Source organism: Monodelphis domestica, chromosome 4 (assembly GCF_027887165.1).
Source record: "Monodelphis domestica isolate mMonDom1 chromosome 4, mMonDom1.pri, whole genome shotgun sequence".
Classification (NCBI taxonomy): Eukaryota; Metazoa; Chordata; class Mammalia; order Didelphimorphia; family Didelphidae; genus Monodelphis; species Monodelphis domestica.
In genome coordinates, this window is record NC_077230.1 from 343,421,258 (window position 1) to 343,435,301 (window position 14,044).

At 41.1% G+C, this 14,044-nt stretch overlaps 1 protein-coding gene across 1 annotated transcript in view; it reads right to left on the minus strand.

Annotated features, from left to right (window-relative positions):
• The window catches only part of DGAT2 (diacylglycerol O-acyltransferase 2), a 51,482-nt gene extending 38,689 nt beyond the window's left edge, over positions 1 to 12,793 (minus strand). The window contains exons 1-3 of the mRNA XM_056794953.1: positions 12,706 to 12,793; positions 11,985 to 12,027; positions 9,033 to 9,747 (exon numbers count right to left, since the gene is read on the minus strand). Of these exons, the coding sequence (XP_056650931.1) occupies positions 9,033 to 9,072 (40 nt within the window). The 5' untranslated portion in view covers positions 9,073 to 9,747; positions 11,985 to 12,027; positions 12,706 to 12,793. The remainder of the gene's footprint in view (positions 1 to 9,032; positions 9,748 to 11,984; positions 12,028 to 12,705) is intronic.
• Positions 12,794 to 14,044: the final 1,251 nt, after the last annotated feature.

The window sequence follows — 14,044 nt, forward strand, 5'->3', positions numbered from 1 at the left end:
GAAGAAAGAAAAAAGGTTGGTTCAAGTAGATAGCTCATTGTCCTCAGGTGTGGTCATATCAAATCTGGAATATTATGCTTAATTCTAGATATAATAATTAGGAAGGGGGCAGCTAGGTGGCACAGTAGATAGAATGCCAGGCCTGGAATCAGGAAGACCTGAATTCAAATCTAGCTTCAGACTCGTTAGCTGTGTGACCCTGGGCAAGTCATTTAACCCTATTTGCCTCAGTTTCCTTATCTATAAAATGAGCTAGAGAAGGAAATTGCCAACCATTCCAGTATCTTTGCCAAAAAAATCCAAAATGGGGTAACAAAGTCAGATAAGACTGATGTGAACAACAACAAATTATGAAGTCTGAGAATGTTTAACTTTGAGATGAAAACCTCAGGTTGAGGAGAGGTGAGAAATTATGACATAAGGGTTTCTGAAGGTGAGGTGTCCACCCTCACAAGGAGGGTATTTGGAGCTCTATATAAGAATGAAATGAAAATTCTTGTTTTGTGATGTTAGGCAAGTCAATTCCATCTCTGAGGCTCAGCTTCTTAAAGTATAAAATAGGAACAAAAAAACAAAACAAAAAGTACTTTGCAAATAACAACTAGGTTGCAAAGTACCCTATACATATATATGTGTGTGTGTATGTATACACACACACATATATATATAAATCATTTGAGTTCTACATGAACCTCATGAATTAAGTATTACAACTCTCACCTCTGCTTTACAGATGAGGAAATGGAAACTAAGAGGTTGTGTCTTGTCCGTGGTTACCCAGCTGAGAAATATCTGAGGCAAAATCTGAACCCCTCTCTCTCCTAATTCCATCTTTATTGCTCTTCCTATTATGTTAAAACATCATAGAAGTAGAAGCTATTGGGGACAGCTGGGTAGCTCAGTGGATTGAGAGCCAGGCCTAGAGACAGGAGGTCATAGGTTCAAATCTGACCTCAGCCACTTCCCAGCTGTGTGACCCTGGGCAAGTCACTTGACCCCCATTGCCTAGCCCTTACCACTCTTCTGCCTTGGATATTGGCTCCAAGATGGAAGGTAAGGGTTTAAAAAAAAAAAAAAGAAGTAGAAGCTATTATATACATTCAAATTGTTTAAGCCTTGGAAAGGATGTTAGAGGTCATATAATTCAAGCCCCTCATTATATTTTTTTCTCCATCAATGTTGGTTTCAAGCCAAGCTCTTTACCTCTTTTAAAGCTTGATCTCCTCTAAGAAGTTATCCCAGACTAATACCACCCACTCCTGGTTTTTCCAATCTATCCCAAAGCTTACCCTAATGCATAGTTTAGGTCCTGCAGTCTTAGGTATATGCTTATATATTATGTTAATTGGCATGGGTGTGTGCATCTATGGGGCATGATTAGGGGATGGGGTGGAGGTCTGGGCTAAAATAAAAGATCTTACCAAACAACAGATATTGGAACAATTGGGTAACATAGCAAGTCAGTCTCAAGAAGTAATAATATCCATGTGTGAATCAGTATATAATTCAACATTACATTTTGTGGCATAGGTTTAAAAGTGCTATATGGGTCAAATGGAGAAAAATTAATGATAGCTAGATTGGCCATAAATAAGAGGCTTCCTGGAGAAAGTAGAGAGTTTTAGCTTGAAGAATGAGAAGCATTGAGAGGGCTAGAAACAGCACAAGCAAAACTCAAGTCTTTCTCTTTGACAAGGGGCTCTACAAGGGAAAGGACTACATCTCTCTTCCGGGTAGAAGATGACCCTGTCTCTCCTTTTGCACTAACAATTCCCTATGGACAAGAGTAATAACTTTCTCTTAGACAGGGAGTTCTCAGAGAGTAGGATGTGTTGCCCACTCTAGGGGTACTGCACCTAAACATTATGCTATCTAGTACATTCCTACAAGTTCATTTGGGAGGTGCTATACTCTTAAACTTCCATGAGTAGTACATTAATGATATGTTTTCTTCAATCCCTCCAATAGTATGCTTTATCTTCTAATAAAAAAAAACTGGCTAAATAAATAAATCTAATAGCAGGTATATCTGATTTTAAGCTACCTTTCTCAAAAGTCAGAGGAAAATTGAAGTTATAAATCAGACCTAATTTTCTTCTGAACATCTATGATCATGTCACAAATATGGTCCCTCTTCATCTGAATGACCTTTAAGTGATTGCATAGCTTTTACATGATCCATAAACACAGGCTTGACTGTACCAGAGTGACTATATCTTAACAAGATCCTTGATGGAAATTAATTATATCCTTGAGGAAGTCATTTAATTTCTGTGGCCCTGAACTTCCTCATCTATAAAATGAAGACAATCATGGAGATAGTGTGCTACATTGGAAAGAACACTGATTTAGGGGTGAACTAGCTGCTTGTGGAATCCTTAAAGAGAATCCTTCTATACTAAGATTAATCACCCTCTAATTTTCCCCCATTTTGTAAATTAGGTTTCTTTAAACCTGGAACTACTTATAGACACACACAAACAAAAGCAATTCAAATGATCAGCAAACCAATACTGAAATACATTAAAGGAAAGTCTAATACTTACCACAGCCCAGCAATAATTTTCTTTAAAGAAGAGGAATAGTCAGAATTCAATCAGTATGTTTAATAAGAGCCTAAATAAATAGTTCATGTAATAGAATTCCTGAAGTAGGCCTATTTAACTATGAAAATTTGGTATAATTCTCTAGGTCTTACATCTTTACACAGAAAATTAAGAGGTTAGACTTAAGTGATAGCTCAGACCCCTTACAAGCAGAGACAATGCAAACTGGTTACAAACAGCAAGCAACGTCTGCCTTGAGCACAAAGGGCCAAGAGTTCTCAAGTCTAGGAAACTTTCCATACAGTTAGTTTTGATACCTTGTGCCCACACATACTTCTAAGGGACATTTAATAATATTTCTAACTATTCTATGGACATATGTCTGGCATACTCAGTCTAAGAGCCCTCTCCCTTATCTGAGTAGAGAAACAAGCATCTAGTGGCAAATTCCCCCACTTCTTGACTATAAATTTTCTATAACCAGCAGAATGGGAGGTAATTGAGGTTGCTTGGTGACAACACTAGGCTCAGAGTACATCAGAGTAATAGTCATAGTGCAAAGGGCATGTGAAAAGTGGAAACTGGTTCTTCTGCATATACTCTTTGAGCCCCAAGGAGCTCTGAATGATTGAGTCATGAGTTTCTGTATTTTTAGTGTAGTATAATTCAAAGAATGTTAAATTTGTTATCAAAATACTAGAGTTCATGTTCTATCTCTATCATTCACAAGCTGTGACTCCAGAAAAGTTCAAGACATTTCACCTCAGTCCATTTTGTCACCTGTAAAAGGGGAGTCATCATACTTGAACTATAAACCTCAAAAAGCAGTAATAAAGAGAGACATTTGCAAAATGGAAAGCTGATCATGCTTATCTTTCCTTGGTCTACTAGGATAGATGATTTCACTTATTCCTATTTTGTATTTCAATACTACAAAAGATCGGTGGTTCCATCAATTTGGGTGCTCTCTCCATATATGTAGTTCATTCTAAAGAATTATAATGGCTAAAAGAATTCTCACCTAGTGGCAAGCCTCTTTAAAATTTAGCTAAACTGGTCCTCACATACATCTGATGAAAAAAGGAAATTTTATACCTTTTTCTTTATAGGCCCTTTCTTTTATGAGCTTTCATCTCAAACATATTCTCAAAGTGAACACTATTCTCTGGAGGGAGATAACGCTGAAAAGTCCTGTTCATGTGCAAACTAGATTAGATGATCTAGATTTGGAGTCTAAGAACTTGGGTTCAAGTCCTGCCTAACTGCAAATTAGCTTTGAAAGCCTTGGCACTTCTCTGGACCTCGGGTTCCTCATGGGCAAAATGAGGGGATTAGACTATAGATGATCTCTAAGGTCACTTCCAACTCTGTAATTCCAAGATTCAAGAAATGACTAGGGGTTGCAATCCTCTTCTGCTCTTCTATTACTTTCTCTGCCTCTTTCCTAGGCCTCAGGTGAAGCCAGCTGTCCCTGGGACCAGGCCAAGTCTAACTTACAAGCAGAAGGCCCTGAGGGAGAAGCTGTAGGCTAGTGTTCTGATACAGCTGGCACCTAAGTAGTATTCTTTATCTTCAATCTTCATTTGATCAGTATAAATAGAAGCTTGGGCTCCAAAACTACTATTTCTAGGAAGGCCTGATAGCTAGGCACTTTGCCTTGCCCTCGACACCCCCTAACCACACCTAGAGCTAAGAATGGCATAAGTCTGGCAGGTTGGGTTCAGGTGGCCCTCGGTGGCCTTTATGATCTGTATTTTGGTAGAAAGTGGTGGTCTGTTTTCAGATAAAGCTGGGGGGTTAGGATGGAGAGGACTAATGACTTATGGCCAAAGAGAGAAGCTGGCTCTTATCCAAGACCAGACACCTAAACACTCAGCCCCAGCCCACCCCACCCCCAAGGCTACATGGAAAATTGCTTTGTAAATGTGTTAAGTGAGATCTGGAGAGAGGAGGAAGAGAGAGGGGGATAGTTGAAAGCCCAAAAGCCCACCTGAGCCACTTGTATCTTAGATGATCTTTAAGATGCTATACAACCATAAATTCCATAAATGACCTTTCCAATCACATTTCTATGATCTTTCCTTCATGATTTTTCCAACTCTTTCCCCTATGGTGGAAAAACTATTAAACTTAGAATCAATGGGCTTATGTTTTATTCTCTGCTCCGATATGAACTTTGGATGAGACCCTAGACAATTCACTGTCACTCTAGGCTTGCTTTCTTCTCTATAACATGAGGCAGCTGGAAGAGGATTTAAAAAAACAAAAAGCCAGAAGTGCACATTTCTAATAGTAGATGATGGTTATATAATATCTCTTTAGTGTTTAAAAAACACTTTAAACACATTTTCATTTGATCAAACAACCCTATGAAGTAGGTGGTACAAATGTTAGCACCATTTTACAAAGGAATAGAAGAAACTGAGTTTAAAAGAGGCTAGACTGACTTGCCCTAAGTTACTTAGCTTAATAAATGTTAGAGTTGGGGCTGGGACCCAAGTTGGTCTAATTTCAAGATCCCTTTCTATTAGGCCACACTATTTTTCAAATACCAACTAATGAATTGAGGAATTCCCACCACTTTCCCTTTCAGGAAGATTAGTGTTACCCTCCCTTTACTATTTTACTATTATATATTACAAAGCATTTAACATTATCTCATTTGACAAATTTCAAATGGGTTATTATAAACACAATATTTTGTAAACTAGAGGGAGATACATAAATGTGAAATTATTAATACAATTAAACAAATTTAATAAACATTTATTAAGCCACTGCCACCTTTGCATGAGCCCTTCTCCCAGCTGAATATTACAAAACTTAGATCAAGCTTCCTTTTCCAGGAAGTTTTCCCTGATTACTCTAGCACATAATAAACTTCTCTGAACCCTAGGTTTACAGAATATATTTGCCCTTTTCCTAACACTCTGTGCTATATAATAACCTGTACTGTTCACTAGAAAATCTCCCATTTTTTACTATGCTTTAATGTTTATAAATTGTTTTCTTCATGTAACCCTGTAAAAATAGTACTAGTATTTATCTCCATTTTACTGATAAGAAAATTGAGGCTCAGAGATGAAATGACTTATTTATTATGGTCATATATCTAGTAAGTGATCTGTGTATGTTTTCTGTGTTAAGTTTTATTTCATACTTGATGTAATCAAGTCCTCTTAACTTTTTTTAAAGTAGGAGTTAGTTCAAGGATTAACCAGGGGTCTGTGAATTTTTTTAAAAAGTATTTTGAGGGGGCTGCTAGGTGGCTCAGTGGATTGGGAGCCAGGCCTAGAGATGGAAATTCCTAGGATCAAATCTGGTCTCAGATACTTCCTAGCCTTGTGACTCTGGGCAAATCGCTTAAACTCCATTGCCTAGCCCTTACCACTCTTCTATCTGGGAACCAATACAGAGTACTGATTCTAAGATAGAAGGTAAGGAATTTTTTAAGAACTATTTCTACAAGTGTATTTCATTTTAAAACAACTTTCTGAGAAGGATTTCACAAGCTACACCAGATGACAATGCAGGAGACCAGAACTCTGTACTACCAAACTGCCACTCAGAGTAGCTCATAACTAGTTAGAAAGGAGAATATCAAATTTGCTCCACTGCCTGGTTTGAGTTCCATCCCCTATCTATGGCAAATCCTATATACCATACCTCCTAAAATCAGTAAAAAAAGAAAAATAGAGGACCTGAAGAAAAATAGGATTCACAAAATTGATCAACATTTGGACAGAATTGACTGTCTAAAGGTTCCAGAAGACAATGAAGGAATATTTCACTAAATATATTTTCTAAGAAACACATTATCTGATGCAGTTTCAGATGCAATCTCTGGCCAAACTTGAACTGTCCAAAGATTCAGCTAGCCCTGTCACTAGCTTCTCTGATTTCATTTTGAAAGAGACTTGCAGACCAATAATTTTTCCTCTTTATTACTTTATTTGCCTTAGTATTTGCATATTTACAGAAACTCTTGACTTGGTTAGGACTTCAAGGACTTATTTTTTTAACCGTTATGTCAGAATGTACACTTTATGTCAAAAATGCAATGGACCTTCTTCTTAGAGACCATCTAATTCAATCACACTTTACAGGTCAGGAAACTGAAGCCCAGAGGAGGAAATGACTTATTTACCCAAAGGCATACAGTCAATTAATATCAGGGCAGGCTTACTTAAATGACTGAATGACAAATTCACTCTGCTCCCCCTTTCCCTCCCCCATGTCATGTCAGTTCCAAGGTTCTTATATTGAGGATTCTATCTCTGGAGTGACTTGGGGGAGGCTATTGTCTTCCATGCTGCCAATATCAAAAGGTTCAGATGTGCTTTTAAATACCCAGATCAAGCAAAGCTTAGTGAAAGGCAGTATGGTATTTAGTGAATCCTAGCCCTGATTCCCTAGCTGAGGTGTCTATGCACAAATTACTCAAATTCTGACAACCAATCTTTCCTCATGCAGACAAACAATAGCCCTTTACTAGCAGTGTGACTTGCAGGAGGGACTCCTAGTTAACATCCTCAAAGTTATCTAGCTTCCTAGTGATGCGGCACTCACCACCTACTGAGACATGTCATACAGCACTAATAGCTCTCTTGAGAAATGTCTCCTGTTAGCTGGGTAGAATTTGCCTCTCTAAAACCACATTTCCAAATATCACAGGGATTTTAGATTTACCAGGAGAGGGGAAGGAGGCCAAGGTCCCCAACCACCCTACCTTGCTCAATGACCTCCCACTCAAATACACAGGATTTAACTTTCACTAGAATTGGGAATTAATAGAAAAAGCATGAGTTATCCCTTGTCTATATTTCCCTCTCCCCAACAAGAAGGGTCTAGGACTTCTTTAGTGCACAGAATCAGCTTCCATCTGGAGGACATCAGACCAACATGCTAGGTGGAAGAAAAGAAAATGGAGGAAGAACTGAGAATTGTTTGGTAGGGACTAAAAAACCCTGCTCCTTCCTCAACCCAGGGACCTCCCTCACACCCTCTTTCTTCAGCCCCTAGGCTTAGAAGGGGAAAGGGGAAAGAGAAAATCAAGGCAATCAATTATCACTTTTCACTTCTCCTTAATGGGAATTCCCTTTTCAGGGGTTTCACAAATGTGTCATCAACCTCACTCACATCCTCACCTTCACCAAACTTAACCTTCTATGGAGCCTTCCCCCAGCCACAGCTGCAAAATTCTTATCAACATTATAACAATGTTAGTAATTAGGTGGCTCAGTGGACTAAGATATAGGCCTGGAGATGCAATTCTGGGTTCAAATCTAACCTCAGACACCTGCTAGCTATATGACTCTGGGCAAGTCACTTAACCCCCATTGCCTAGCCCTCACAGCTCTTCTACCTTGGAACCAATACTCAATATTGATTCTAAAACAGAAAGTGTTTATTTAAAAAAGAATAAAAAAGACAAAAACATTATAGCATTTTTTCCCTCAACTCAAATGTCATTTGTTCCCTCTTCCCTAACTCTTATATTGATACTTCTCTTTATTACAAAAACTGAGGACCCCATTCCTCTCATTTTATTCCCCAAACCCTGCTTCTCATAATGTAAATATCTGAGAGTGATTCTCTTACTTGAACCACATTACCTTGCCCCTCCCCCAAAATCTCCCAGATATTCTCCATTAATATCTATCAGGGCATTCATTCTCCCTTCACCTTCCTAATACTCCTATCATTTCTAAAGAGATATCCCTCACCTCCCACCAGCCATTATAACTGCATTGTCCTGACATACGTTGTCCTGATATACCCCATTAGATCACTCAAGGGCCTCCCAAACCCCCTTTTATTTTATTTTTTTAAACCTTTACCTCCCATCTTAGAATCAATACTGTGTATTGGTTCCAAAAGCAGTAAGGGCTAGGCAAGGGGGGTTAAGTGACTTGCCTAGGGTCACACAGCTAAGAAGGCCAGATTTGAACCTAGGACTTGCAGTCTCTAGGCCTTGGCTCTCAATCTACTAAGCCACCCAGCTGCGCCCTCTCGCCGCCATTTTAACACCAGAGAGGTCGCCCCCTCACCCCAACCATTATCTTGACAACCCATATTATGAGATCTTGGGGCCTTTCCTCAATTCTACTTAAGTATATGAGAAGCACTCCTCTTATCTCATCTCCCTGACACCCTATAAGATTTGAGGGGGTCTCTCCCCACCCAAATTCCCCTCACCTTATCCCCCCCTTAACTTTCCCAGGGATCTCTTCTCACCTCCATTTTTACATCTGAAAGAAGTTTGCGTCCCTCACAGCCCAGACATCCCTATTCTGAGCTCCCCCAGGTGTCTCACCTCACTCCCTTTTTGATGCCCTAGCGGGGTGTTATCTCACACTCCCTCGACAATTTGAGGCCCCTCAAGCCCCTTACACCTCCCGGCCCGGGCGGGTATCCCGGTCCCCCAGTCTAAAGGCATCTCAAGGTAGCCAGGGCTTCCCGGGGCGCTTTCCGCCTGGTCCTCACCTCGCAGGACCCCCGAGTAGGCAGCGATGAGGGTCTTCATGGCCGCTCACTGGCCCGCGGGAAGCAGCCGCCTCGTCCCCGCGCGCCCCAGCTCCATCCCCCGGCTCGCGGGGCCAGGGCTTCCCCCGGAGGGGGGGGCGGGGTGAGGGGGCCGGAGCACCGCCTGCCCTGCGGGACAGCTGAGGTAGACCAGGAGGAGATGGCGGCGGTACGAAAAAGAAGAGGGAACGACAGCCCGCGCTGGTGGCAGCAGCGGCACCGGCACCGGTACCGGCACCGGCGACGGGGAGGGGGCGTCCCAGGCGCCGCGTGCGCTTGCTCCGGAGCCGGCTCGCTCTGCAGCCGCCTGTTTCAGGAGCGCCTCAATATATAACCTCATAGAAGGGCACGCCCACCTCCGTGGGGGGTGGGGCTGGGTGCGCGAGACAGCCCGCCTTCTTGCCCAAGACTCCACCCTGGAGTATACCAAAGCTGCCCTCAGCGGGGCGCTCATATCGACATTCATAATTTCCTCTCTTCAACAGCGTGTATGCAAGCATTTGGAAAAGTAGCAAGAAGAGACTCAGCACACTGATGCCTCTTATCTGAAGAGGGAGGATTTTCTCATCTTGACTTCTCCCCTGCCTTTTTAGCCTTTCCAAAAATATCTTCCCCCTTTTTTCTTCAAGATGGACCAGTTGTTATGGCCCGGCTGGTGATAGCAGTCAGATGGAGTCTAGAACGTGGAATGGGAAAAGAGACCACATGTTAGGGCACCTAGGGAAACCAGGATGCATGTAGAGTGTCTGAACTGATGGAGAGCTTAGCTAATCCTCTGGTCTAACACCCCAGTTTTTCAGAACAGGAAACTGAGTTCCAGGATGTAGAATGAGTTCCTCGACTTTGTAAAATTAGCAATATAATTTAATATTAATATTAACATACTATAATTATTAATATATTAACATATAATTTAATCCCAACTAGAAATTGGAAAAATTATATATACACATATATTTTTAATCAACAAGCATTTATTTTTCTGTCCCATCTATCCTCTTGGAAGAGAAAAAGAAAAATCTTGTTACAACAAATGGAAATTGTCAAGCAAACTGAATTCTCATATGGTCCAAGTCTAAAAATAAAAGGCATGGTTTCAAAGAAACCTAAGAAGACTTGTATGAACCATTATTAAAACTAATAAGGAAGGGGGCAGCTGGGTAGCTCAGTGGATTGAGAGTCGGGCCTAGAGATGGGAGGTCCTAGGTTCAAATCTGGTCTCAAACACTTCCTAGCTGTGTGACCCTGGGCAAGTCACTTGACCCCCATTGTCTAGCCCTTACCACTCTTCTGCCTTGGAGCCAATATACTCCAAGACAGAAGGTAAGGGTTTAAAACAAACTAATAAGGACCCAACTGTAGTTATCAAGACTAATTCTCTCATTTTACCAGATAAAGAAACTAATTCCTAGATAATAGCTAACATTTATATAATGCCTAATATTTGCCAGGTATTTTACAAATATCACATTTGATCCTCACAACGATCAAGGGAGATAGATGTTATTATCATTTTATAGATGAGGAAACAGGTTAACAGGTGAAATGAATTGTCACATAGATCATCATAAGTGTCTAGACTGGACTGAATTCAGGTCTTCCTAACTCCAGGTCCAGCATATTATCCTCTACTATGCCAAATAGTGATTCCCCAGTTGTATTTAGCTCAAAGGTGAAGAGTGGCTCTTTCTAGTTTCCAGAAACCTCTCCCAGTATATCATACAATCTTTCTGAGGATCGAACTCAGGACCTTCAGCTTGCAAGACTGACACGCTGCCTATGTCAAAGAGTCATTCCACTTTGGCTTAAGGCTTAGCCCCCATCTGAAGTGGATTGTGGATTGTGGATTGTGGATTGTGGATTCTCACAGGAACAGGTTCAAACCTGAGACTTTCACCTCCCAGCTAAATAAAACTGGGGAATCACTAAATCTTTCTAAGCTACAATTTGAGGACTTTAGATTCCATGTTGATCACATGGTGTTGATGACAAACAAAAAAAAAGACTGGGGATGGGGCTGGGGAAGGGAAGAAGAGTGTTTCTTGATACTTCTGCTACTTCTAGCTATGAGGACCCCATTTTTTCAAGTGAGACAAAGTACATCAAGTAATCTGCAAAACTTAAACTATCAAATAGATGTGAATTATTTATCTCACCTCTCTCCCCATTCTCTGCTTAAAGTGATGACAGATGGTCGTGGACAGGCTACATTGGAATTAGCGAGGGCATCCTACCCATCAAGGAATCTCTAAAGTGATTTTACTAAAGCTCAGGCCAACCATGCCACCCCTATACTCAGTAAAATCTAATGGCTCCCTATCACCTTGATGATCAAATAAAGTCCTTCTTAACTTAGGACCCTTCTATCTTTCGAGTCTTCTTATACCTTATTCCTTGTCATGTATTCTTCAATCTAGTGACTTTGATTACTCTGGGAGATAACTGTACAACTCTGCCTCTTTTAAATCCAACTCTGTCACAAATCAAGACATCACCTCATGATGTCATTGGTCCTCTTTGAAAAGAAAGGATAAACAACATAAACAACAAGCTCTTCAAGAACCAGACCTGGGTTTTTATTCCCAGTGAAAAACATAATGACTTGTTCTCAAGGATTATATTTTCCCAAGCCACCTCTTCTTCAGCTAAATATCCCAATGTCCTTCAACCAATCTCTTAACCCCATTTTCATCCTGATTTGCCATCTTGAATGACATTCAGAACTTACTCTCCCAGAAGTTTAAGCAGTCAAAGCTATAACTGGGTTTTTGGCATACACCATGGTTTTTCCCCAATAAGAAAACAAGAACCCATAATATGGAGGGGGTGGCACTTATATTTCCCCCCCAGCAGTCCTTTTGTTGACTACCCCTCCACTGTGATGGGGGTGAATGACAAGTGAAATGTTCTCACCTGATCATGGTCTTCTCTAGTTTCCCATAGCCATGGTGTCAGTCTTCTTAGTGGGGGCAGGGAAGGAAAAGGAATAAGCATTTATTAAGTGCCTATTATGTGCCACAAACTGTACTAAGCCCTTGGCAAAAATCCCATTTAATCCTCACAACAACCAGGAGATAAGTGCTACTATTAACCTCATTGGACAGGTGAGGAAATTGAGGCACAAATTAAGTGATTTGCCCAGGGTTACACAGCTGGTAAGTGTCTGAGGCCAGATTTAAACTCATAAATATGAGTGTTCCCCGTAGGCCTGGCACTCTATTCACAGTGCCTCCTAGCTGCCCTATGCCTACAGCATTTCCCATCCCCACCCTTCAATCTCCACATTTCTTGGAGGGCTAGAGAGGCCACAGAAAAGCAGCTGGACTGCAGAGCCACACTCTTTTAGGTGTTAACCTTCTTCCTTTCCTGAAGCAATTCCACTTAAGTTGGGCTGTCTACCTTGTTGAACAATTGTGCCCCTTTCCCATATTTTTTCTTCCCCAATCCCAGTTGATTTTATTAATCAACTGAATTCTCCCTGGATTCAAGAAACCCAAGCTATAGCTCTGACCCTCTCCTCTAGATCCCCCACTTTCTTTTTTTCAGAACACAATGCTTCTATTTAATCCAGTCTAATATCTTAGAATCTGATCTAAATGTACCCGTTTACCCTGGGGCAAGCATTGACATTGACCTTCAGTAAAAGAGACCAGGGTATGTTCACACACCCACTCCCCCTAAACACATTAAGGTTTCTCTCCATGCCTGGGAAGGCCACATTAACTTGGTTGACTGCCACATCCCATTGTTGATTCACACTGAGCTGGAGGTCCACATTGTGATAAGGTAAGTCAAGCTATCTAACCCCATCTCCCCCTCCCCCCATGCCCCATCCCCCAGCCTTTCTTCTTGAAATGGTTCCTTTTCAACAGAAGTACAGGACCTTTTAAAAAAGTTTATTTAATTAATTAATTTAGAATATTTTTCCATAGTTACACGAATCATCTTCTTTCCCTCCACTCCTCCCACCCCCTCCTGTAGCCAATGAGCAATTGCACTTGGCTTTACATCAAGATCTATATCCCCAATCATATCCCCATTGACTCATGTGATCAAGCAGTTGTTTTTCTTCTGTGTTTCTGCTCCCACAGTTCTTTCTCTGGATGTGGATAGTGTTCTTTCTCATAAATCCCTCAGAATTGGCAGGACTTTACTTTGATCTCTATTTAATATGGTTAGATTTGGTCTGTTGTTTCAGGGTATCAAGGGACCTCTTAAAACCCTGACAATTGTCCAGTGTGTTAGAGATCTACTCCTCTGAGCTTTGGGCCATACCCAAACCATCTAGGCCTTTATCCAAATGACTGATAAAGTCTTGCTCAGAGAGGGCAGCTAGGTCTAGAGATGGGAGGTCCTAGGTTCAAATCTGGCCTCAGACACTTCCCAGCTGTGTGACCCTGGGCAAGTCACTTCATCCCCATTGCCTAGCCCTTACCACTCTTCTGCCTTGGAGCCAATACACAGTATTGACTCCAAGATGGAAGGTAAGGGTTTAAAAAAAAAAAGTCTTGCTCAGCATAAGCATAAGTGTCTATGGCCCTCCACTTAATACCTCCTCCCAGGTAACATCAAACCCTTTTGGATACATCTGGTTCCAAATTAATGGAACCATTTGATCATATGCTATTTTGTCTATTTGTCCTCCTATCAAAATTACCTATCTATCTGGATCTCCCTTTTTGCCCTGGCTGGAACTCTGTCAGCCACTCAAGGGCCTTGTCCCAATTTTGCTGTTGCAATGTAGTTGTTGCCTGACTCTTATAGAATACCTTTGGGGTTTTCTGGAGTGGTTTGCCATTTTCTTTTACAGCTCATTTAATAGATGAAGAAACTGAGACAAACAGGAGTAAGGGACTTGCCCAGGTGGGTGTGTGAGGCTTGAATTCAAGTCCTCTTGACACTAGGCCCAAGGCTATCCAAATACCGTTTGGCAAAGAAGTTTGGATTTGTTCTGACTCAGATCTAGTCACCTC